We start from the raw sequence: 26,442 nt of genomic DNA on the forward strand, positions 1-26,442 counted from the left end.
AACAAAAAACAAACAAACAAACAAAAAACCCAGATGGAGAAATAGTTAAACATGCTCATAATTTGTATGTGGGATGTATGGACATATAAAACGCAAATCGAAACTATTTTTGATACAGGGTGTCGAAATTCGTTGATCAATTATTACTTATAAATAGCGCTAGAAACACGGATGTCTAGTCAAATCACGGATTTAAGTCCGTGATCAAATGTACCATCTAGGTAGGTACTTTTTGGTATGTCAGATCCGTCACACTACTTCCATATTTGAACATTTATCTTTAATCATGACCACCATTCAACTGCTTTAAGAAGTGACATGACATTTACCTCCAAAATTCATTCGCAAATTGACCAAAAAGTTTGTTTATCTCACTAAAGGTATTTGATTATTCTGTAGTCGGATAGATTACATTAATTTGTGATATCTCTTCTGTAGTTAAAGTTTCTCAAGTCCCTAATAATTCTATTCAGTGCTCTACATTGGTGGAGAGTTTATTATATTTGAATAAGAATGAACTTATACATCAAACCATATTAAAACACTACATGTATTGTATATAAACCTATATTATATATTACAATTTACAATTGGCGAACGTAATCTAAATATATTACGTACGAGACTCAGACATCAGTGCAGCTCTTTGAAAAGTGATTTGTTCCGTGTTAAGATTGTTGATAACCCATCGTGTGCTTGTGGACATTACTGTGAGAATGTTGGTCATTTTTTTCCTAGAATGTAAGCTTTATGATAGAGTAAGAATAACGTTTTTTCAAAGTATAAACATGTTGAATATAGATCAAGTGAATTAACATCAATTTTTATTTGGAAATGACAGATTTTAACAAAAATGTACTAACTGATAAATGTATTATGTATGCCTTGTTAATGTTATCATGTAAATATTATCATGTATTGTATCAGAGGAAAAGGCGGTCATAAGTTGACATAACTTGTGCATAATCCTCTGCTCAATTTTGGGACAATATGTTTAAATCTAAATATGAACCTAAAAGTACGTACTAGGAACTGGTTTAGGTTATTTTTGTGGCGTGCAACCATATAGTGTTTTCTATAGTTACGTCCCTTGACGGACACCGCGCGGAAAACGTGTATGCGCATGTCATTATTAGTTGGATTCTTGGCGACAACAAAACATGGCCAAAATACCAACTATTGGCATATTTGTTTACTTTTATCAACGAATGTGATATATTAATCCACGGAATTAAAAACAACAGCAATGGATTACGGGTAAGGGTTGGTTGACATGTAAAGATATGCATTTTCGTTGAACATGCACATTTTATTAATACGCAGATCTGCTGTAAAACGGGGCCAAACCGTCAAATTTGACAGTTATGATCACAGGGGCTGGTTTTCGCTATTTTGAGTAATGTATTTCACCAGTTAATAAGCAAAACAAATAAATCCATTATTTTACACGCTCTGAAAACTTATTCTAAAAAATTGGGGTATCGGTTTATATTAACCGAAATCATCCATAACTCAACATCCCGAAACCAGCCTCCTTTGGTTCTGATCCGTAACGCGGCTACTGGCCCTAGATTTCTCCTCCTTTGCAATGACTTGAATCACTGTGACTGAAATAAGATATTTTACTGGACAAACTTAAACAATTTCTTTCTATATCTTAACTATACGTGTCGGCCTAGCTACCTATTTATCAGCTGTAAGTATATACATGTAGTTAGCCGGTGCTGTTACTTCAAGTTGTCTACAGACAAGACTGGTAGAAATTCTGCAGGAATATTGATGTGAATAGTTACCACATAGAGCGATTATTTTGATGCCATTGTCTTTATCATTAGTAAGATGAGCAGTCACGTGATATGTTCAAACAATTTGAAATGTAAGTGTAACAAACGGATAAAACTTGAAAAAAATCACTTTTGAAATACCCACCTATGCGAACTGGCAGAGGTTTATAAATTACCCTAAAATTGAAACCTGGTCAGTTACATAAATAGTAGTACCTCGAACAAAATGTTGAACATAGGCAATGGTCTCCTGCTGAAATGTTTGGTGTTTCATTGCCTACAGAACACAATAATTTTCAAGCAGTGTCTCTATATATACAACTTATTGCCTTGCTAAAAGCCTGTAGTTACACTATAAATGTAGCAGATAGTTCTCATTAGAATGCCCAATCAGACCTACATTGTACATGTATGATTGGCTGAGTATTTTGCCTTAGTTTTATTGAATCAGAGTTTGGGTTATTATTATGTTGAAATTTTCTTGGTTTTTTTCAACACCAGGCCAGGGTTTTCATCACGGTTATTTTGTCAACTTTCTAGTTTGTACTTGTATATTTCAGGTATTTGAAATTCAAAGCACAAAATGGAAAATCTGGCATATTTTGGGAACAAGGTCAGTATGTATAGTGTGTATGGTAAATGCAAATAAAATCAACATACAATGTACTTTACCTATACTCTGTCAATGAACTTCCATTACATTACTAATTAACATATAATTTCTTCATTTACTTAACTTTATATACATTTTGTGACAAAGCATAAATGTAGAACATGCAATACATATATATGTGTCTTTGTGTAGAGATACTTAATGAAAAGGACAGTTACATGTAATTAAAATGTTAATGGGTTTTATTTTTCAGAAAAGAAGAAACCAGAAAGAAAAGTGAGTTTCTCAAAATTTGATATCAACCAGTCTAGCTTACTGCCAGATCAAGTTTGATTAATGATTAATATTGTTAAAGATAAAAAGTAAAAAAGTTATAAAAAGTAATTAACTGGTTGAAGTTTCAAGCAAAATATATGTAATATTGAATATGTCAGCCACAGCAAGGGATATCAGGAACGCACTGAATAACCATTAAATAACAGCGTTGGCTCTATTTCCTGTCTTTAATTTTTTTTTTTTTTTTTTTTACTTGACTGTCATTTTAATGGCGCCGCAGCAGAACATCATTTCATACTACAAAAGTACATTCTATAACACATCTTACAACATGACTTGATTCCACTCACCGAATAAACTTAATAAGCAACTGTGACTAAACTGTGACAAGACATGACAAAGTGTGGCCAAGTGTGACAAAGGTGACAATGTAACTATAAGTGACATTGTACCCTGTGACCTCATGTAACACTATCTCATGACTTGTCGCTCATTAATTAAACAGACAAATTATATGTGACTCAATCCACCTGTTATAATGAATGTTATAATGACCATAACTGTGTGACTGATTGTGACCAATCACCAACCTAGTAAATAAAGTGACAACTCATTCTCTTCTATATGTCGCTACTATCCATTTTGACAAGTCGAGTACCAACAATTAATACGCACTTCAATAGATTCTGACTTCGAATCAAATATGTGACTAAGTAACTTGATGACTAGAAAGTGACTAGAGCAATACATGGCACTACACACCAGTTTCGACCGATACTGTCACAATAATAATTCATACTCCATATAAATTTTTTTTTTTTTTTTTGATATTTATTTTGTTTTTCAAACATTTTTGCATTACACAATAAGAATACCTTTCATACACCATTTACATTATATGCATCTTTTCGGTTACATGTACATCTTTATTACCAACAGCATCTTCACCCATACACCACCCTTGTCATTTTCATACACAACATAACATAATATCAACATCTTCCTCACAATCACCTTGAAATACTATCATCGTCGTCGCCGCCGCCGCCTTTAATATTGATATTTATTCATTGACTTTATTTTTTCATTTGATAATCATTAAAATGTTAGTGTTAATAAAAACTAGAAAAACATTTCATGTCCTTATCACAATCTGAAGAAGTATGTTCATTCATGTGTTTTCATTTACAGTTTGGCTATAAACGTAAAGATCAGCGATATTCAATTCGAACGAACCCACACAACGTTGTAGAGCTTGAGACAGAGCCAAACAAGGAGGAAGATGATGTACATAAACCTAACTTCATAGAGAGGAACAGGCAATTAGCAGCTACTAAAAATAAAGGAAAGAAACCAACACTACGTCCCCTAAAAAAATCTCCCACAGATACAGTGACCTTAACTCAAGATCAGCTTAATGCCATCTTAGCTTCTGTAGGCAAAGTTGCATCAGGGGAAGAAGACAACTTGCGAATTTCATTAGGTGGGCATGCTTTTTCCAGGATTTTAGGAATCATATATTGATAGATTTAAGACATCTTGGCATGTATCCTTTAGGAGAGAAATCAATGTAATTTAAAGGGTTTTTGTAAATGAATTCTGAAAAAAAAAATAGACAAAAATGTTAGGGAAGATATTTTTACCTTAAATTCAAATTGTTGAATATCATTGAGGAGAAGTCCAAGGGAGATAATCTATAGCATTGTAAACTTCTTTACTTTCTGGTATTATCTTACTATGAATAACTATTTAAACTTACATCAGACAAGAGAATAATTGATATTGGATGTACGTACGTAATTGCTTTAAATTATTTATGAAAAGGCTTTTTAATATCTTTTTAGATTCTAAGAAAAATTCTATAACAATTGAGTCACCAAGGAAGAGTCGAGATAGTGATTATTATGATCACAACTCAGCAGAAAGTGGTTATGATGATGATGATGATAAATACAATGACAAAAAGGACAAAGTGAAAAAAAGTAAATCAAAGAACTCAAAGCCAACAGAAGAAGAAACAACGATATTTGCACTGCTGAAAGAGTTTAGTCCAGAAACAAAGAAACCTGCCAAGTCAAGTAGGAAGTAAGATATTTTTCTCTGTATTCACTACTTTTTTATATATATATCTTATGTAGTCTCTGTTTAGTCATTTCACATCTTATTGTGTGTAAGCTTAGTTGCTAACTCATATACTTTATCATTACTGCCTGTTTTCCATCATTCTTCTTGTACAAATGCACAATTGAAGTTAATCAACTATTGTATTCACTGCACTTCTTTATTATTAAATATCTTCCATATGTTATTTCCTCCCTTTTCATCAAATTTAACAAATTCAAATTGATTTATTGTTAATAATGAGCTTGCACGGCCCTAGTGCCTCTTCACCCTGGCCTAAATATCATAACATGTGCGAAGATAAAAACAGCAGGAAAATATCCATACTTACATGTATAGAGTTTTGACCTGACGGTGGAAGTCCAAGTACTGCTTTGTGTCAACATGGTGGACATAGCGAAAAATAATTTCATTCAGCCAGACCTTTCCTCATGTATGGAGACAGAAAGAGTCTTGTTAAACAAAACTAAGCTATTAGTCTCTTACCTGGCAACAACTGCCAAGACTGTCTGAAGGAATAATCTGGGAAAACACAAAACATCAGGAACTAGTTCAGATTGAATAGAAGTTGTCACCAAGTATTTCGCCTCCATAAAATACCTGTTAACTATGCTTGCTCCGCATGACGTCATAATTCGTATTAGACTTCACGGTGAATTTGTATAACAACTGTGAAAATCAAGCTTGGCAAAGTTTCAACCAAGTGACCTAGATTATGAGGAATTTACAGTTCTAATAGTTGTATGGCTAGGTGAATTTATACCGAAACAAGACCTTGATTATGAAAAATTACAGTTCTAATAGTTGTAGAACTAAGTGATGTTCGACTGAAACGTGACCTTGATTATGAAGAGTTTATAATTCTGATAGTTGTAGAACTAGGTGATGTTATAACGAAACATGTGACCTAGATTATGAAGAGTTTACAGTTCTGATACTTGTAGAACTAGGTGATGTTATACCGAAACATGTGACCTAGATTATGAAGAGTTTACAGTCCTGAAAGTTGTAGAACTAGATGATGTTATACCGAAACATATGGAAAGCAATAACTACTTATGTTATTGTAGTATAATGTATTTTGAGTTCATGTAGCAGAAGTTGTAAAGATCTAGTGCCCTACATGTTATTATCATTATTATTGTTATTATTACATTCTCAAAGACCCGTCAACACATAAAAGGTCATTAGGGCCATCAAACTGTAAAACACACAGCGATCATGTAAATAATTTATTGTAGATATATCATCATACATATTCTGCAAATACAAGATTTGTATACATGAAAAATCATAATACTAATATAATGTATGATGAGATATACAGGACTGTTATCTTTTATTTATGAATCAGATGTGATATGTGAGAGAAATGTGGGTTTTTTTTCTTCAATTTGTTCATTGTTTTGCAAATTAGTCATAGGTTAAATTAAGTTTTTGACATTGTTATTAATTGAATTTAATACAATATTCTCAACTTTGATGTAGGGCTATTCAAACAATATTATTAATTATATTATAAATGAAATTTGAATGATCCATCATCTGCCCTTAAACAAAACTAGTAATTAATATTTCTTGGAAAGTACTGGTTGATCTTTCTCAAATATGTAGAATATGTAGGTCCCCCTAAGTCCCTTGTGGTGCCCCTTAATTTTGAGACAGATCAATTAAGCAAAAATAGTTTATCACTGTCCTGAAGAAATACAAGATGATTTTTTTTTTCAAGTTTTGAATATATCGTAGTAGATTTCCTTTGCCTAATTTCATTGTCAAGACTGATCAGAAAAGTGGCTGACTGGTGATCTTCTTGGATTTTGGACATTTTAGGTCACAGTTCTTTCTCTATTTCTCTAGATGTATAGGATGGATATTTTTCAGGTTTTATATATGGTGGTTGCTAGAATTCATACTAGTTATCATTCCTTTTTTCAGCTGGATTAGAAATATAAATTAGAGTATAACAAACTTCTAGTCTTTCACTGCCTTAGTAACCTTCCTGAAATCTCCCTGAATATTATACTTAATCTTTCTTTGTTGCAAGTGGAACTGGATGAAATGAAAGATTTTTTTTTAGTACAGTGTCCCCAACACCATCATTGAAAAAAAATATGTTTGATGTTAGAGTCAAGGTACATTACTATGCTTTAAGTGGTTCAAGAGTTAAGTTTAGGAGAAAAATTTTATCAAGATGGAAGAATGCTTTTTGCAAAAGGTTCAAAGCTGATTTGTCTTGACAGTACCCAAAAACTAAGCGACTCATAACAGTGTCAGAGAATTGTTAAATATATTGATACTGAATGTACATTATATTGAATGTATAACATTCAATTCAACAATTTATATTTCTGACAGATAATTATAAATGATCAATCAGTGAAATATACACAAGGTCTGATTCAGTGCTAACATTGGTGACAGAAGAACCTAAACTAGTGTATTGTACATAGCCAGTATAGTGTGTTTAGATCTGGCTATATAGATGTACTTTTATTGCTTAATATAACATGTGATTCAAAGTCTTTTACAAAAATATGTATCATTTCAATATATCTATCTGTTCTAGTTTCATATAACATTCTTGAAGTTTTAAGTGAATTAACTACAACTTTCTGTAAATTAATTTTCTTTCGCAGCTTTTATCTTTCACAATTTTAGCAACACAAGTTTAGGACAATTTACTTTTGTAAATTTTGATGGACAGTTGTAGAAATCAAAATTCACAGTTTTTAATTTACGATTTGACTTTAAGGGGAGGCGGTTTTTCTATTGCTGATTTGACTATGACAATTTTCTTGTTATAAGGATTACAAGAATGCAGGTCAGTTAATCACCTGTTCGTATAGCTTGGTTCCTTCACAGAAAATGTGTGGTCTCAGTTTTTCCATGTCAAAACATGATTAGGTGTCGTTTACTTTTTTGATAGCAATGTGAAGGTCAATCACAATCAATTCAAACTCTCACAATCTACTGAGTTACCAAACATTGATTCCTCAGAATCAGAGCTAATCTGAATTAGCTTTGACCACAAAAGTAGATGGCATGCGAAAGAAAGTTAGTTTAAAGTGAATTTAAATGACAAATGTTCTGTGATTCTTTTGTTTCAGTTTATCTTGAAACATACACTGATATATGATATCTGACTTTCTCAGTATTAACACTAACAAGTAAAGCTCTCATATTTTTGAAGCTTAATTAGTTCTATGATAAAAGCAATAAAGATAACTACAAGTAATTAAAAGTTGTTCTATCACATAAATTATATTCATGATAAAGAATTAATTTTTTTTTATTTTAATTTCTGTTTGAAAAAAAACCATTGTTATTTCCTAAACTTGTATTACATAGTAAAGTAAATTATTTTGGTTTTCAATAGGGAAGCGGACAGAAAGAAAGTAGATGATGATGAAAACAATTATGATTCAGATAGAGAAAATATTAAGGAGAAAAGAGGTAGAAAAAAGGAAACAAGCAGAGAAACAAAGCGTGATACTGAAAAACAGAGTAAAAACAGGGAGAAAAGTAGGGATAGAGAGAGAAGTAGAAAACGAGATCGTAGTCACAGCAGAGATCGTGATAGGAGACAGAAAAGGAATGACAGTGACTATGAAAACGAAAGAAGCAATAAGGATATTTCAATGGAAAGGAAAAGTAAAAATCACAGAGACTCGTACGAAAATAAGAAAAATAAATCTAAAGACAAGGAAATTGAGAAACATCAGGCCAGCGAGAATGGCGAGGGTGATAAGACAGAGGAAACTATTGAGAAAAAAATTATAACTCCAAGGGAGATAGCAGGTATTCCCATGTCATTACCATGGAAACACATGACCTTGGGAGAACGGCGAAGGTTAATGCTAGCCAGGATAGAGGCTGAAGCTGCAATGTAAGTCCTGTAATGATCTTGATGTGTATTTCTCTCAGAGTGTTCACTGTTTGTAAATACCTAGTAATTTCATGAGGGACTGGTTGATCAAAGATTCCAACATTAACGTATAATGTGTTATCAAATCATTTTGCATGCTATCCTTAATGGTAGTAGGTGTTGTTAGTTGTAAACACTTTGATGTTATGCCACATTTCCACTGCTTCTTGCTGCAACTTTTTTTAAAAATCGTTTATTGCATGCTTTATCTTTTGATTGTTACTGATTCACTGAACCGTCACATTTATTTCTGATGTAGGTAATTAATATGCATATTGATTGGTTATTTTTACACTACAATTTACATAATTTATGTTAATTAAATCTGAGCTACAATGTATGCAGAATAGAATTTATTTAATGTGTTGCCAAATTTTGCATACAATTACCTTTGTAAAAGTGTTTAAGAAATAATGAAAATGCTGTAAAGAAATTTTTTCAGTGATGTTAGAGTTTCCTATACAGTGCATTGTGACACAGTTTATAAAAAGTAGCATGAAACAGATGCTTTCAGTGGTAGTTTGCAGAACTCTGTTACACTTTTAATCTTCAAATAGCTTACCAGGTATATGTGTTATGAAGGTTGTACAGCCAAATAGAAGTTTTATTGATATATATGTTTATTGTGACATACAGATCTAGATCTACAATTAAATGTTTGAGGGAAGAAGGAAACTCATTACATGTACAGTATATAAATATATAAACCAGTATTTGGACATTTTATTGTATTGCACAAATATTTTTCAAAAGTAAATCCACTGAAATTTGAAGAAAAAAACCCAAACAAAGGCCATATCTGATTTTTTAGGTCATCTGACCTAAGGGGTCAAGATGACCTAATGCTAACGTGCAACATCTGTCATCGTTCACTGGCTGCCGTTTGCCATTGGTGAATATAAACTTTTCGTTTAAAACACTACTCTTGTTTGGGGATGGAGGATCATTTCTTAATTCAGAAATTTGATTTGACCCCTTGAGACCTGGGGATGGGGCTCTGAAATTGTAAACAATACTTTGCGTCAAAATGCTACTTTTCCTTTAATGCTTTAATAAATTTTATTCAAATTTTGTCTGTAACATAAGTACCAGTTGGCAAATAATTTCTGAGTTCAGAAATTTGATTTGACACTTGGGGGCCAGGCCCCAAATGAGGAAGTTATGCAATATTTTGTTTAAAACTGCTTATCCTTCTTATTGCCTGGATAGATCTCAACCAAATTTTATCTGACACATGGTTGCAGGTATGTTATTATTTCTTAAATTCAGAAAGTTGATTCGACCCCTAGGGACCAGGATGTAGGGCCCAAAATGGGAATATTATTCAATGATTGCTTCAAAGCACTTTTCTTCTTTAATGCTTGAATGGATTTATACCAAATGTGGTCTGAAATGTTATTGTGGGAATTCATCAGATTTGTCAGGCCACCATCTGCATATTCTGTGGTTTGTCCATCCATTCATCGATTGTCAGATGGCGATTTAGGGCCATGGGCCTCCTGTCCTTGCAATCTTGATTGTACTTTATCAGAAGTTACAGGATGGTGTAGGTAGGTCACAGCATGCTTGGCTGAGCTACCTGACCAACTTGTATGTAAAAATTGTTTCTGTAACAGTGTTACAGAAATAACCAGGAGTTGTTCTCATCTGTTTTGGCTTGGTATATGTTTTTGTAATGATGTTACAAAAGTTGACAAGAGGAGTTAGTCTGCTGGGATGTGTTAGTTTCTTGTCTAACATTCAGCTGACAGGACAACAACTTAGCGGACAGCAAAGTTATCGTACAAGCAAGAAATGTGTTGTGATATTACAAGGTTACCTACTTTTTCTAGAACATTAACAAGGTATAGGTACATCAATCCATATAAACACAATACAAGTGTTGTGTGTACTAATGCTTAGAGTTGGTACTACTTAAGGGTAAGGTTATAGATCTAGGATATGAAATGTTTATAGACAGATGTTGACTGGAATAACATTACATTCCCAGTGGAAAATATATTTGGCAACTGTAGATATCAAATGACCATTTCATAGCATGTGCAATTTTATTTCACTGGTTTGAATATGTACAGTACAGGTACATGAACTAATCATGCAGTCAAGAACCATGAAATTGTATAGGAGCTGAAGGAGATGTAGATGTTCCTGGTGTTGCCTAATTGGAATATTTCAATCTGCCAATAGAAGATTTGATATAAAATTTATTAATGCAAAACTTAAAACATTTGTTTTTGTATTGAAAAATCTGAGGAGTGTAGAAGAATGCAAGATAAAAAAAAGGATTCATGCAGGCATATATAAGTTTTTTTGCTTGACTTTTCAGAAAAGAGGCAGAGAAGAAAAAGTATGAGATAGAAGAACGTGAAAGGAAAGAACATGAAGAAAATGATAGTGGAAGAAAAAGTCACGACAGGGAAAAGAAACACCGTAGTAGAAATGATCGCGACAGTGATCGGAAAGAAAGGGACAGAAATAATCATCACAATGATCAGGATGATCAGGATGAACGCAGAAGTAGAAGGAAGGAAAGGGACAGAGACAGAAACAATCATCATGATGATTATGATGATCCTGATGATCGTAGCAGTAGAAGGAAAAAGAAAGCAAGTCGAGAGCGAAGACGATACAGTCCAGAACACCAGGACAGTGATGAGGATGATTACAATGACCATAGGAGAAAGGATACTCGCTCACATAGACGGAGAGATAGTCCCACGTCACAGGAAAAGAAACACCGGGATCGTCGTAATAGTGACAGAGACAGAACTCCATCAGATGATGAAAACAAGAATCAAAAGACAAAAGAAAAGTCACCTGAAAGGGCAGATTCCAAACCTCCCTTAGGTCTGCCTCCAGCACCAAAGACGCTCACCCTGGCCGAAAGGAAAAGACTTCAATGGGAAAAGGACAGAAGTATGGATTTCTTTTTCTTTTAAATAAAGAAGAGTAAAAAGAGATTGGAAATTACCTTTAAAAATGTGCTTGACTGGTAGATTCATTTAGGGTTTTATTGAGAAAATTGTTCATATGAAACGGATTGTTCAAGCAATGGAATTTGTTGTAAAGAGTAAAGTTTTTAAGTAACTCTGAATTTATTATTTCTATTTCTTAGCATAATGGCAATCTTTTCCAAAATCATTCTTTTTAACAGAAAGATATTTGCAAACACGAAAAAACATATTATACAGAAACTGTTTGCTTTTACAGTTGAACTTGCAAAGCAGTATGACCCTTGGGGAAGGCCAGGAGCTGGAGCCCCGATAAGGACCAAATCTGGAAATGTAGCAGCTGACTACAAGACAAGACAGGTGCCTACAAGAGTGGTTCATGATCGCCACACCTTCCTCATTGACTAACGGGTGGTATTGCATGGTGTATGATGTTGGGACAGGGTTGTTGAATAACACTGGGCTAAATAACTAATGGGTTTAATTTTTCAGTACGTTATGCTGGATAAGGGGGTTTAAGGTGCCCAGAGATGCTTTCCTGTGGCAAAAGGTTAAATAGGAATGCCAAGTTCATTGTCATAACTACTTGATGAATTATATGTTGACTTACACACCTGTAGAACAGGTATACTCAATAGCAGGGTGATCTTATGAAACAGTAGGAGATAAATTACAAATACAGATGTTTAGAACAGGATTACCTGAAGTTAGGGAATGTTAGACTGTGTTTGGATATCTATACAAATTCTAATATATACTCAGATGTAATATCATATTGCTTGGATAAAGTTTTTCAAAGTAAGTTGTGGAATCAGTTTGTTTAGGCAATTTTTAGGGGCATTAAGAATTTCATTTACTGGTATACAACATGATATGTAGAGTATTATAATTAAACAAAGATATTACCAGATCCAACTTATAACTTTATACAGCCTTTTCCAGTTAAGGTTTTTTAACAGACATCCTAACTATGTCTTACATCCAAGCATCGTCTGAAATCCATGAGACTGCTCTGTTTTTTCATGGGTTTCAGACGATAAGAGTATAAAGAGTGGAGAGTATTCATAAGATTAAAATGTTATTTGTTACAATAAATGTGCAACAGAAAGCCCATCAGCTTTGCTTTCTAACCAATATTTTATTTCAAATAAAGTAGGGAAATAATTTTAACAAGATAAAGATGATTTGAAGTTAAGAAACATTTTTACTCATTCCTGTCTAGTTGCTTAGTGTTGTATTAGTTGTTGATACAGCATCTGGGTTAGTGGGTTTAAAAGTTTATTATAATTGTTGTAAATACATCTACTGTGTAGTACTAATAGTTCAACATGCAGGTCACATGTTGTATCTATCTCCAGTGTTAGTATGGGACTACATTGATAATTAGTCGGGTTGGTTTGTTATTGACATGTTTACAAAATATGTTTTATAGTGCATTCATTGGATGAAGTTGAAGCTTGTTGATCGAGCAACTTTTGTAGATAATTTTCTGAAATATGTGGTTTCTGAAAGATAAGGTTGTGTTTTATACATAGTAGAGGTCAAAATCTCTCAATGGATTAGTGATGGAAGGAAGCACAGTAGGAGGAAAAAGGATAGAGGTGTATAAACTGTTCATCTCTCTGACTCTGAGTAAGGAAAAAATATGTTGTGTTCAACTCAGGAAAAAGGAAACTTAGATGGACAGGTTAAAGTGGTGTTTGTAGGAACTTATATAAAGAGGGTGAAGTGGTGTTAGGCCCAAAGGGAAGGGACTGGTTGTTAAGATAGAAATTGATTGTGTATAACACATGTAGAACAGGCATTCAGTTGCGGGTGGGGATTGATACTTCAAATAGAAATAATGTTCAGCCCCTGTGGAACAGTGAACAAGTGTTCAGCCCCAATGGGAGGGAGAGTTATGGTAGAAAAAGGAACAGTGGACAAGTGTTCAGCCCCAATGGGAGGGAGAGTTATGGTAGAAAAAGGAACAGTGGACAAGTGCTCAGCCCCAATGGGAGGGAGAGTTACTGTAGAAAAGTTAGTGTTCAGCCCCAGGGGAGGGAGAGTTATGGTAGAAAAGTTAGTGTTCAGCTCCAGGGGAGGGAGAGTTATGGTAGAAAAAGGAACGGTGGACAAGTGTTCAGCCCCAGGGGAGGGAGAGTTATGGTAGAAAAAGGAACAGTGGACAAGTGTTCAGCCCCAGGGGAGGGAGAGTTACGGTAAAAAAAGGAACAAAGGACTAGTGTTCAGCCCCAATGGGAGGGAGAGTTATGGTAGAAAAAGGAACAGTGGACAAGTGTTCAGCCCCAATGGGAGGGAGAGTTATGGTAGAAAAAGGAACAGTGGACAAGTGCTCAGCCCCAATGGGAGGGAGAGTTACTGTAGAAAAGTTAGTGTTCAGCCCCAGGGGAGGGATAGTTATGGTAGAAAAGTTAGTGTTCAGCTCCAGGGGAGGGAGAGTTATGGTAGAAAAAGGAACAGTGGACAAGTGTTCAGCCCCAGGGGAGGGAGAGTTATGGTAGAAAAAGGAACAGTGGACAAGTGTTCAGCCCCAGGGGAGGGAGAGTTACGGTAAAAAAAGGAACAAAGGACTAGTGTTCAGCCCCAATGGGAGGGAGAGTTATGGTAGAAAAAGGAACAGTGGACAAGTGTTCAGCCCCAGGGGAGGGAGAGTTACGGTAAAAAAAGGAACAAAGGACTAGTGTTCAGCCCCAGGGGAGGGAGAGTTACGGTAAAAAAAGGAACAAAGGACTAGTGTTCAGCCCCTGGGGAGGGAGAGTTACGGTAAAAAAAAGGAACAAAGGACTAGTGTTCAGCCCCTGGGGAGGGAGAGACACTGTAGAAAAGTTAGTGTTCAGTCCCAGAGGATAGTTACTGTAGAAATAGTGAGCTAGCTTGTGTTCAGTCCCAGGGGAGAGTTACTGTAGAAAGAGTGAGCTATTTTGTGTTCAGTCCAAGGAAGGGAATCAACACTTCAGAGACTGTAGTGGTATTCAACCCTAAAAAGGGGATTTCCAGGTAAGGAAGAAGTCAAAGTATTCACCTACATGTGAATATGTGTAGTACTGTATGATTGTGGAGTATATTCCTACGCTTAAACGTTCCTTTATGCTGAACCTTTGGGAAAGTTATAGCTGAAAGAAAGTGTTTGAGGAAAATGAAGCAGATATATACTGAACTATAATATTTGTTATAGACCGGTAATACTTTTGGCAAAGTCTTGTACTTGTTGGTTTTCTGGTAAAACCTCAATGTTAAAATGGATTGTTCATGTTGCCCTCTAATCAAAATGTTCTATAACAGTATTATCTATTTTATTAAATTCATTTGACATCGAAAGGGAAATATTTATTGAGTAATGACTGGTTTCAGATTACAAAGAATAAAAATACAAATAGTCCAGATATAGGGGAAAGAATAGATAAAGACACATGGATTTTGTTCATAATAAGAGATCTAGTAATTTAATTATTTCAATGACAGAAGCACCAACAAAGTTGGGAAATATAGATTTATTTTGCAGAAGATATATTTTAACATGGTAGATACTAATTACTGTAGTGTTAACACTAAGCATGGAATATCTGTCCATATTATCTAGTCTAGGATCATATATTTAACAGCATTTTCATTTTTTCTACTCATTATTCATTTTATTTATTTACCAGTAAGATAAGGTAATCACTCAAATGTATACATTATTACAAACGCTAGATTTTCTATTTTATAATGATGTTTTTCTATTTATGTGTCTCTCCTTGATGTTTTTCTGATAGAATTTTGTTATTGGTGAAAAGGCTTAAATATAGTAGTGCCTTCTTAAACATTTTTGAAATACATATATAAAGTAGCTTCTTATGATACAAAGTGTACAGATATATTCTTTAGAAATTCTCTAGATTTGTCAGTGTCTGATTTATTATCCCCACATAAATCATTTCACCTCCTCGATGATAAATACTCCATATATTGAGCCCATTTCACATCCAATAGGTTTGTATTTTGTTTTGTTACAAACTGGTGGATGATCTGGAAAGGAAAATGTATTCAAACGACATAAATATGTGTAGAGATGTAATTTAGTTCAGATTTTAAATAAGAGATTAAATTTGGCAAAGTGAAGTATCCTGTAAGGTAAAAAAACAAAATCCTGTTTCAAAATTTGAATTCGTATTTATCCAGATTTAAACAAAGTTTGTGATGTCATGGAGAATTTTTTTGTAAATACATTTTGTTGTTATCTACAAAGTGAAAAGCTAGACACAGTGGCTACCAATGTATTTTTCGTAGTTTATATGATAAACAGACATCTGTGATATTAAAACTACTGGTACACAGAATTTTAAATGGGTGTTATGTGAAAATGAATTGCTTTATCTGTATACAAATTGACAACTTAATATTGAATTGCATCAACAATGTGGCTTATAAATATTCAGATGAAATTCAGAGGCTGCCACAACCAAAAAATGACACCGGGCTGGAATTAGTTTATAATTTTATACATGAGATATTGTAGCCATTATACCATAGAACTAAAATATTTATATAACATAGGTTACACAAAAATACCATACTGAACAGCTTTATTATAATTTGACATTGATTAGATTCAAGTACTACAGTACTGGTAAAATTGGAAATTTTTATACAGGTCCTTTGGGACATTTTGATCTAACATTATCATTTATAGAACAGGTCATTATAAAGACAGTAAAGGTACATGTTCTTTGGGCCCCATAGGTATATATTGATTAAGTTTTGTCAGGTCCTATCAGTTTTTTCCAAGTCCTTCAGGGGCCCTGTTTCTATATAGAACAGTGGAAGTCATTAGTAACAGAGATGCATTTAAAACTAAGAATTTATATTAGTCTAATTAAACTGAGAATTCCTATTAGCCTAATTAAATGAAGAATATCTGTAAGCCTGATAAAACTAAGAATTTCTATTAACTTGATTAAGAAACATAAAAGTTGTAATTTGCAATAACTGATATCTTCGATGGAGGAAAAGTAAAAGTATTGATTAAAAGTCCCTGCTGGACATTATATTGTATCCTGAAAGTCCATACACAGAACTTAAAAATTATTGTTTTGGTTAGTCTTTTGTTTGTTTGTTTTTTTCCCAATATTTAACCTGATACTGCTGGGACTACATTGACTTTACATAATATAATGATGGTTGTGTTTAAGTGACACTGAAATTTTCCAATAAATAGTAAAAAATAATAATCAAGTTGTTGTTGATAAAATCATTATAGAGATTAGATATAGAGTTTAAATATGTTGATAAGAATGTAGATGTAAGAAATTAATTTAGAATTATTATAAGGTAATAAAAATGTAGAAGAAGAACAACAAGTAGGTTTGCTAACATTTGACAACAAGGCAGTGACTTTTATATAATACATACACTGTATTATATTATATATCTCACTGTTGCTCAATCTTAATGTGCTCATGTAGCTTTGCTCAATACTGAAAGTATTCATTTGATGTATTTCAATGAAATTATTTTTAAAAAAAATAGTATATTTTATCAAGATGGTGCCACTCTCAATTGAAACAGTGTTCACACTAGTTACTGATTTGAATCATGACTATAGAATCTCTGGATTTAGTTGTGTAACAGTATCTAATGAGTATGTATATGATTGGCTAAGGTAAGATGTGATCTGTACCAGTTAACATCAGTCAAGTTACTTTGGGGACCTACATTCCAATGATAAAAACTCACAGCATAATTTCAGGGTTGAACAGGGTACAGATGGTTCAACATTTGTTATCACTGATAACTATATGTTGATCACGTTACTAATTGTGGGCTATGATAGTTAAAGTATGTTGATATAATTATTACATGTTTAGATGAAATTTTGTGTTCTTTGATCTGGTACTGTTGTGAGTGATTCTAATGATTCTGACTGTGCTGGCTGGATTTGATGAAGTTGTGTTGTGGTCTGTTAAAACACAGTTACTGCAGTAGTAAAATGATGATGAAATAGCTGCAACATTCTCTTTTTAAAATGCAAAGCAAATTTTTTTTTTTTTTTTTTATTTGAGATGAACACTTTTTTCTTTCAAGATAAATTTGATGTAATTGTCCTGTTTTCCCTGTGATTGAATTGAAGTAGTATCACATTATGTTACTTTACATGTGTACTCGCCATTCATACTGGTATCCTAGTGTTTCTGGAGAATAGTGATAGAAATTTGGTCTAATAATCTATTGCTGAATATTAGTGCTAAACTTCATTTTTGGATGTATGTAATGTCTCTATACATATGTATGTATGTATTTTTTTCTGTGTAAATACTCTACATTGCTCCCTACCTGCTCCCCAAGCTGGTGATAATCCTTGTTATCTATGGAAAATGAGTTTCAGATATTTACCAATTCATTCATGATCTTAATATGTAAATCCAAACTGATTTTGAATTTGAATATTATGAATGTATATATATATATATACAACCCATAATGATTGTCTTTTAGTTTACAACCTGTATATTTGTGCCTAGTTCCTGTGGTGTAGTCCAGTTTACCAACATTACTTGCAATATTTATACATTTGTATATGATATGTACTTGTATTGTCTTTTGTTGGGTCTCACACACATGCACACACGAATCAGTCAGAGTTCAGCAAGTCAAAGGTCACAGAGGTCAGACTTTTTAGAATCATTCACTTGTTACCTGATCACTATACAAGTTATGTATTTGGATATTCATAAGTCAACTTGTAAACAAGTAATTATTTCTATCCATTATCAGTTTACATTCTGTTATGGAATAGTGGAGGAGAAGCTTCATAAATAATTCATACCGCTTTCCTGGAGAACGTAATGACAAATATGTCACAATTGATCTATCAGTATTGAAGGAGTGTTCAAATATCCGTCTATATCACAGCCTAATTTTGGTGTTACCATATTTGTTTATGTAAACGCATGCCTTGGTTTATATTTACGTTTCTTTTCTTTTGGCATTAAAATATATTTAGGTCTCATTTCTTTTGTCTGTTATTTATTCGCATAACTAAGTTTAATACAATTTTACAAAAGCCTGAACTCTGACCTCTGCATTTGTGTGTGTATGGAGGACAACCTTCTCTCCCTTACAGGGTTGGTAGGGTCTACCTGGTATATATGATAAAATGTTCCATATAGCTTGGGAAAGGTGACAAATACTGAATATTGATCAATAGTTTCCCAAACATATCCTAAAAAATACCCTACACTCAATAGTTGTGATTGGAGTTACTTATCTCCAGATCGAGATAGAACTTTCAACATTTAGGTGTTTAGATATTATCCAACATTTAGGTGTTTAGATATTATCCAACATTTAGGTGTTTAGATATTATCCAACATTTAGGTGTTTAGATATTATCCAACATTTAGGTGTTTAGATATTATCCAACATTTAGGTGTTTAGATATTATCCAACATTTAGGTGTTTAGATATTATCCAACATTTAGGTGTTTAGATATTATCCAACATTTAGGTGTTTAGATATTATCCAACATTTAGGTGTTTAGATATTTTTAACTAAATAAGAACTGGCAGGTTTCCTAGGATATATTGACACTTTGATTTGATTAAGTAACAAACGGCTGGTCAGCATGTTTGTTACAGGTGTATTTATATGTACACTTGTCTATTGTATATATCCTATGCATATTTACACAAATTCTATAATTTTAGGCTTCCTAAATGGATGAATTAAGTGTTTATCATGGTTTTTCTAAGGTCTTTCCAGGTCAAGTGGGTTCAGTCAATGTATCAATTCACAGATCCTATATAGGGTATAATGGAAGAGTTTAAAAGAATACACTTTCTAATCATTGTTTGAAATCAATATTGAGACACTTGTACTAAATATTGATGTTCTTTGATCACTATAATGGTAACAGCTGAAAGCCACTATTAGAGATGTAACCAACAAAACACAAAATCTGTGTTTACTGTGAATGGTTCTTTCTCTCTCTGTATATATACACCCAGTATGTCAGGAATGCATTCTATATGCCAGTTGTATTTTGCCTGGAAAAAATCTCTTGTGATACAATTTCTGATGTGAATGTAATTACTTAATTTACTGACTAAGGGTAGAACACTTTCTGAAGACATTATTCTGACAATGATGATTGACTTGACTTTGTATATATGAAAATGACAATTTGAGATGATAGAATGTCTCTTAAATTGAACTATGTCTTTTACTGATTTGTATGTAGTACTTCATCATATGTCAAAGTCAGGGATCTTTCATTTACAATATGGGAATATTATTTAGTATGTTTATACCCTGGGAATAGTAGTTAATCAGGTTTTGTGCTCCTCTGTTTCTCAAAGAATAAGATTTTTTCAGTGGAAAATAGGGGTTATGGACAGTTGGTAGTACTTTACCTTATCTTTAATATAAACTTAAAAAAACCAAGGCATCAAATGTGATTAAGAATTTTTTAGCTCACCTGGCCCAAAGAGCTAAGTCTGCAAATTTGGTCAGAGGCATCACGAGAGAAAGTGGAGCTTCTTTTTTTATATAAATGTTGTGTCTTGGTCGTAAGGGGCCTGTGGAGTTTGGCCAGAGATGAAAAATTTTGAAATCCTAATCCTCCTCTAGGAATGATTAGATTTTGCTCAAATTTGGTCTGAAGCATTGTTAGGTGAAAGGGAATCAATATTATTAAAATAGTAGGTCTTGGACCCCTGGGGTGAGAGGAGCAGGATCCAATAGGGGTAATAGAGCATATTCTTTAGAATCCTACTCCTACGGTAGGAATGATTGGATTTTAAGCCATCATGTTTTGTCCGTTGTCCTGTGCCGTCCGCTGTGTGTAAACTTCCATTCAAATGACTACTTCTCAATAATGTAAAGGGCCCAGGGTGCTGATATTGGGCCAATAGTAGAATGGGATGAATGGCTACCAAGTTTGGTAATATGAATAACTTTGACCCACTTTCAAGGCCACAGGGGTCAAATGTGTTGAAATATTTAAATAACTTCTTCTAAATAACAGAAAGGCCAAGGAAGCTGATGTTGGGCCCATAGCATGATGGGGTAAAGTGCTACCAAGTTTGGTCAAATGAATGACCTTGACTCATTTTCAAGGTCACAGGAGACAAATGTATAAAGAAAAATACAAGGATATTGTCCAAGTTTGGTCTGAAGCAATTTTTTTATGAATAGTGAAGCTGTCCTCTGTTTGACAACAATGGCAGGACCCAATAGGGAAATTATATCAGTTTATCATGTTTGAAATTCTTTACAAAATGACTGAATAGTTGAATTAGCCAGGTGAGCTATGCTGTGACTATTGATTTGTTGATATTATGGTATAGAGACCAGAGACTGTGACTGATGACACCATTAACAGGAGAACCTGATGCTGTTGTCCTTGACTACATTGATATACAGAATGTTTACTATATATACAGTGAATTCTTTCTGGTTAATTATACATGGTATTCCCTCAGATTAGACAATGTTTGTATATTAGGACAGAGACTATATAACAGATATTATAACAGTTAGAGTGTTGTTGTATAAAGGGAGGTAATTACGAGTGACTTGAGCTTCAGAAAAAAAATTTGCATAGATACATATCTGTCTGACTGAATAATGAAAAAAAAACATTTATAATCATATTAACAGACAAAGGGAGGATTTCGTTGTTCACTCAAGGCCTAGAGAGGAAGATTTTATATTTTCTGTATATAAATACCAATATCAATAATTTGAGTAACAAAGTTGAATGTTTTCAAATATTTTATTAACATCGAATTGATACAGTCTCATGATATCTCTAGACAGAAATATGTTGGATAAAGAACTGATAAAGCCATTAAGTCCTGTTAGAGAGCTAAACTTAATTGTTGTGCTTTATAAATAAGTAAGTAGATCCTAGACACTTGATTTTTGTGGATAAATAGATCAATAAATCCAGTTATACAAATTTTAACGGTTCAGGGACATATAACTTTGTGGATTAAGACTACTCACAATATCAACAAAAATTAGTTCCCCACAGAATTAGATAATTTCACAGTATATGTGACCGGAGTCCTGTAATATTGTTACTTAACTAAAGATTCTGAAACTGGACTAGAGGTCTGTGATTCAGTAAATGATATCCTGTAACTAGACCAAGAAGTAATCTTAATTGACAAGTGATCCTCTTAATAGGCCTAGGTGTGTAATTATGACTTAACCAAAACCCTATAAATTAAAACACAATCCTGTTATAAACTAGACCTGAGCATTGTACTGTAATTAAAACACAATCCTGTTATAAACTAGACCTGAGCATTGTACTGTAATTAAAACACAATCCTGTTATAAACTAGACTTGAGCATTGTACTGTAATTAAAACACAATCCTGTTATAAACTAGACCTGAGCATTGTAATGTTACTTCGCCGTAGATCTATATATGAATATAATTGTAGACTTGACAGATCATGTCCAAGATCCTGTCTGACATATTTATGCGAGTAAACAAGGGTCCAGTAACGTAACATTTGACCTATTTATGTGCTTAGAGAAGGGTCCATAATGTACCCTCTGACATATAACGTGATTAAACCTTGGTTCTGTAGCTTAACCTTTGATGTGTAATGTTAGACTTTGGTCTTGTAACATGACCTCTGACCTATAACATGATCAGAACAGGACCCTGTAACATAACCTTTGACCTATAATGTAATAAGTGCATGGTCATATAACATGACCTTTGACCTATAATGTGATTAGCACATGGTCATGTAACATACCAGGGTAACTGTTGACCAGTATTGTAATAAAACCAGGATCCTGTAGCATGAACTTTGACCTAAAATGTGATTAGACCACAGTCATGTAATATAACATTTCACCTTTATGTACTGGAGGCATTGATATTTATTGTCTATCTATCTGAAGATAAAACTTTTAATGAAGGTTTAGAAGAATGTTATGCTCTATGTTCCTGGATTGCTGAATATTGCACTGTTACCAGGAGGAGACACTTCGTGCATCCATGGAGGAGATTGAGAAAAAGAAACAGGAACAGAAGGAGGCCCTGATCCAGGAGATGGAAAGAGCAGAGCCTAAAGCCACACAACAGAATGTCCCACATGCCATGAGGAGTTCCTTTATGTTTGGGGTAATTTTCTCTTATTTTGTAGAATTATTTTATTATAGATGCTGAACCTTTCCTCACGATACAATGCCAATGGTATATAAATATATGTATCAAACTTTTCTTGACAAACTATTAACAAGATCAAGAATTTTACTAAATACCAGTTGTTGGCATCTCACTTCTTAAACCAGACCTTCAAAGTTATTTCAGTGAAAAGCAACCATTTTAATGTTTTTGAAGTATTTTGGCATGTTTTACAATCATTTTAAGTAAAAGTTTGACAGTACATAAAATTTAATGGTTTCTGTAGTCAAGACTTGGTTTAAAGGTAATTAAAGAGAAATATTAACACCATTTTTCCTTTGAAATTTGACAAAAGTTTTATGACAGGTACATACAAAACATATATTTAAGATGAATACTGTATTGTTTCAAAAATATGTATATTTTTCTATTTCTTTTTTAGCAAGCGGCTCCAGATTCAGATCAGTTTGAAAACACAAAGGAACTGGAAAGACGAAAGTGGATAGAAGAATTAGGTAAGTTCAACAGAAATAGTCAATAGCCATGTATTTCACTGGTGAATGATTTCCTTGTCATGCCTTGGGGAGGAGATGGTGCGAGGAGGGGATTCCTTTATGAAAACTGTGACAATAATGTTGGAGATATACAAAGACAATCAATGGAAGTCCCACCATACCTCAGTAACCTCGTGTCAACAACACCTGTAACTGAGGTTACAACATATATCACACAATGGCTCCAAAATAACACAACAAAATATCTGTCACCATCTTGTTGGTGAGATGGGGTGACCTCAAACCTTCATGGAATCATTATTCAGTTGCCAAACACTTTGTAAGCTTCATGTTTTTTAACTTAACAGTCTTCCTATTGGGTTGTGATCTCTCTCATCCAATGCTTGAAATACGCTGTTATTTCATGTGTATGATGTATTCTGATTGTGTAATGGGATATATTGTTTTGACAGACAAACAAAATGAAGAAAAGCGTTTGAGACAGATGAATAACAAGGCCAATAATAATGCCAGCGAGGAAACTTGGGCAGACAAGTTCTCGACCAATCACAAGTCAGCTGGGTTCTCCGATCAGCTTAGAGAGCCCCCTGCTGGCAATTCAGACCTCTACTCACCAAGAGACAAAACTCAAGATGGGGGAAGGGTTAGCAGTGCTCCAACACATACACAAGACACAGATGAAAAGTAAGTCACTGCATAAAGACTGAGTGTATTGATAATCAGTGCCATAGCTTTTAAGGGATATGTCTTTTACAGAATTACTTTAACCATATCAAAAAAATTATTAGGATGAAAGACTATATTAAAATAACAGAAAATCTAATGATTTTGAGACAAAACAAGCATCTTCTCCCTTTAAGACAGATAAATGAAATAGAAGGGAAAAAGCACCTTGGATTGGTTAATGAAGTTACAATGTCTGTTTAACAGGACATATATACGAGGCCAGAATGTGTTCATAGACCCTGTCACCAAACGGGAATTAGAGGAAAAGAGGAAACGCTTACTGGAACACCAGGTAAGATATCAAAACTAGAAATCAAAGAAAAGAGAACTCTAGCTTATCTAGTGTGTGGACACGTCAATTTCATCATCTGTTTATTTCATCCAGCTTTGGTGATTACCACTGTATTACATATGCTATGGTTTTGTCAATATAACTACAGAGAAGTAAATGTGTTGGAAAAAATTCATCACTCCTCTGTTATGTAGAAATCTGAAATCTCAGGAAAGTGTTTTGAAAAATGCTTTTGCAAAGTTATATTTTATATACCTCAGTCTTCCTTACATACTAGTGGATAATTCTGTAAAACCAAAAACACACTACATTAAACATTTCATTGTGTTCGGTATTATTTTATCATGAAAACTTGTTTTGTTCCTGTCATTGGTATACACCTGTATATAAACATTTGGAATTATATATAGTGGTATGAGAATTCAAAGCCACAGATATTACTGCTGTAGCTTACTTATTAATAGACACCAACATGTTGATGATCTTTATATTTGATGTTTGACAGCAAGCTGTGATGGAGCAGGTTCAACAGAAACAGCGAGAAAAGCAGAGAGAAAGGGAGCGGAAAATGCAGGAAGACATGGAGGAAGAGAGGAAACTGCAGGCTGAGAGAGACCGCATACAACGCCAGTTTGAGCAGGAGCAAAATAAAATTAAAATGAAAGAGGTAAAAAGTCTCTCTGAATTGGATAAAGGTTTTGGCATAGAAGTATACATTAAGCATAAATTTTAGTCATCAGCTTTATTTTAATCAACTTCATGCCAATTATATAAAATATAAATTTTCTATCTGTTTTCTTTTTCGCTAAATTTTTAGTGCATTAAAATATATCAAAATAAATACTTACCATTTACAGTTCAGTTTGGAGTGTAGCAAAAGATGAAAACTGAAATATTTTTAAAATTTTGTTTGGAAAAAAAATGTGTGATAGACTTAAAGAAATCGGAAGGAAAGTTGTAGTATCAACACTTTGTGTTGTCAGCTAAAACTTACAATTTTTTGTCAGGATTGAATATATGGGAGGAATTAACTTGAGTAAAAACTTTAGCCAGACAACAAGCCATTTTACAACTATAAATAAGATTTAGATAGGGTTTTGTATTCACTGAGGAATTTTTTGATGTATACATACATGTAGAATACAATATACAAACAAAAATGTTCCATAGTATACAAATACACACTTTATACACAGACAGAATCAACAATCAGTTTTTTATCCTTTATACCTACAGAATCAACAATCAGTTTCTAATCCTTAATCTTCTCAGTAATAAATGATAAAGAATGTGGTAGGTATTGATGAAATATAAGTTCACCTTCCGCATTTTTACATTCTTCGTGAAGATATGAAGTAGTTTCAATTGCAATCTTTACATGCTATGGAGCCATAAGACTTCAAGTAATCTCCCTTAGAATATCATTTGACAGCATTGGAAAAATGTTAAATGTCTTAATTTAAAATTGTTACTAACTAAAATACAACCATATAAACAATTTGTCAATGATTGGTAATTGTTTCTCCTTTGAAACCAAATTTTTTTAAAATCCTATAAACCATTTCTCTGTTGCCTGCCAAAGGTAAAATATCAGTATTACTATGTTAGCTGCAACAGTGTCATCATCCGCACAAAGGGTTTTTCAGGACAACTTGAGTTCACTTTGTCCCATCTTGCTCAAACTTCATACATTGCCTCCTTACCAAAAATACTTACTTGGGATTGCTTTTCTGGTCAGAAAGTCAAAGGTCAAGGTCACTGTTATTATAAATAGAAAATTAGTTTTTTTCATGATACCTTCAGTGATCTTAGGTAGATCAACCTCAATCTTCATACAGTGCTTCCTAACTAAAAGTGCTTTCTCCAGATTGCTTTTCAGGTCTTCTTAAACAAAGGGGCTTGTTTGAGATTGCTTTTCAGGCAGGTTGTCCCTATTCCTGCCGTATTTTGAGCAAAATTAAATTATATCAATTGAATAAATACAATGAATATCTATGGCTATTGTTCCATAAAACTCATCCCCAGTCACCCTGCTGGGCAGGCGACACATCTTCCCCGGAAATCTTGTCTTACTTCCATTATAGCAATAGTATCGTTTCCTTCT

At 33.6% G+C, this 26,442-nt stretch overlaps 1 protein-coding gene across 1 annotated transcript in view; it reads left to right on the forward strand.

The window, feature by feature from the left end:
- Positions 1 to 1,224: 1,224 nt before the first annotated feature.
- The window catches only part of LOC132558835 (trichohyalin-like), a 40,917-nt gene continuing 15,699 nt past the window's right edge, over positions 1,225 to 26,442 (forward strand). The window contains exons 1-13 of the mRNA XM_060223444.1: positions 1,225 to 1,257; positions 2,345 to 2,397; positions 2,651 to 2,673; positions 3,865 to 4,156; positions 4,518 to 4,758; positions 8,171 to 8,680; positions 11,046 to 11,635; positions 11,930 to 12,030; positions 22,656 to 22,802; positions 23,248 to 23,320; positions 23,773 to 24,004; positions 24,251 to 24,338; positions 24,844 to 25,005. Coding sequence (XP_060079427.1) covers positions 1,247 to 1,257; positions 2,345 to 2,397; positions 2,651 to 2,673; positions 3,865 to 4,156; positions 4,518 to 4,758; positions 8,171 to 8,680; positions 11,046 to 11,635; positions 11,930 to 12,030; positions 22,656 to 22,802; positions 23,248 to 23,320; positions 23,773 to 24,004; positions 24,251 to 24,338; positions 24,844 to 25,005 — 2,523 coding nt within the window. The 5' untranslated portion in view covers positions 1,225 to 1,246. The remainder of the gene's footprint in view (positions 1,258 to 2,344; positions 2,398 to 2,650; positions 2,674 to 3,864; positions 4,157 to 4,517; positions 4,759 to 8,170; positions 8,681 to 11,045; positions 11,636 to 11,929; positions 12,031 to 22,655; positions 22,803 to 23,247; positions 23,321 to 23,772; positions 24,005 to 24,250; positions 24,339 to 24,843; positions 25,006 to 26,442) is intronic.

The sequence above is a fragment of the Ylistrum balloti genome, unplaced genomic scaffold (assembly GCF_031769215.1).
Source record: "Ylistrum balloti isolate Yb309-2 unplaced genomic scaffold, AGI_CSIRO_Ybal_v1 Utg370828, whole genome shotgun sequence".
Classification (NCBI taxonomy): Eukaryota; Metazoa; Mollusca; class Bivalvia; order Pectinida; family Pectinidae; genus Ylistrum; species Ylistrum balloti.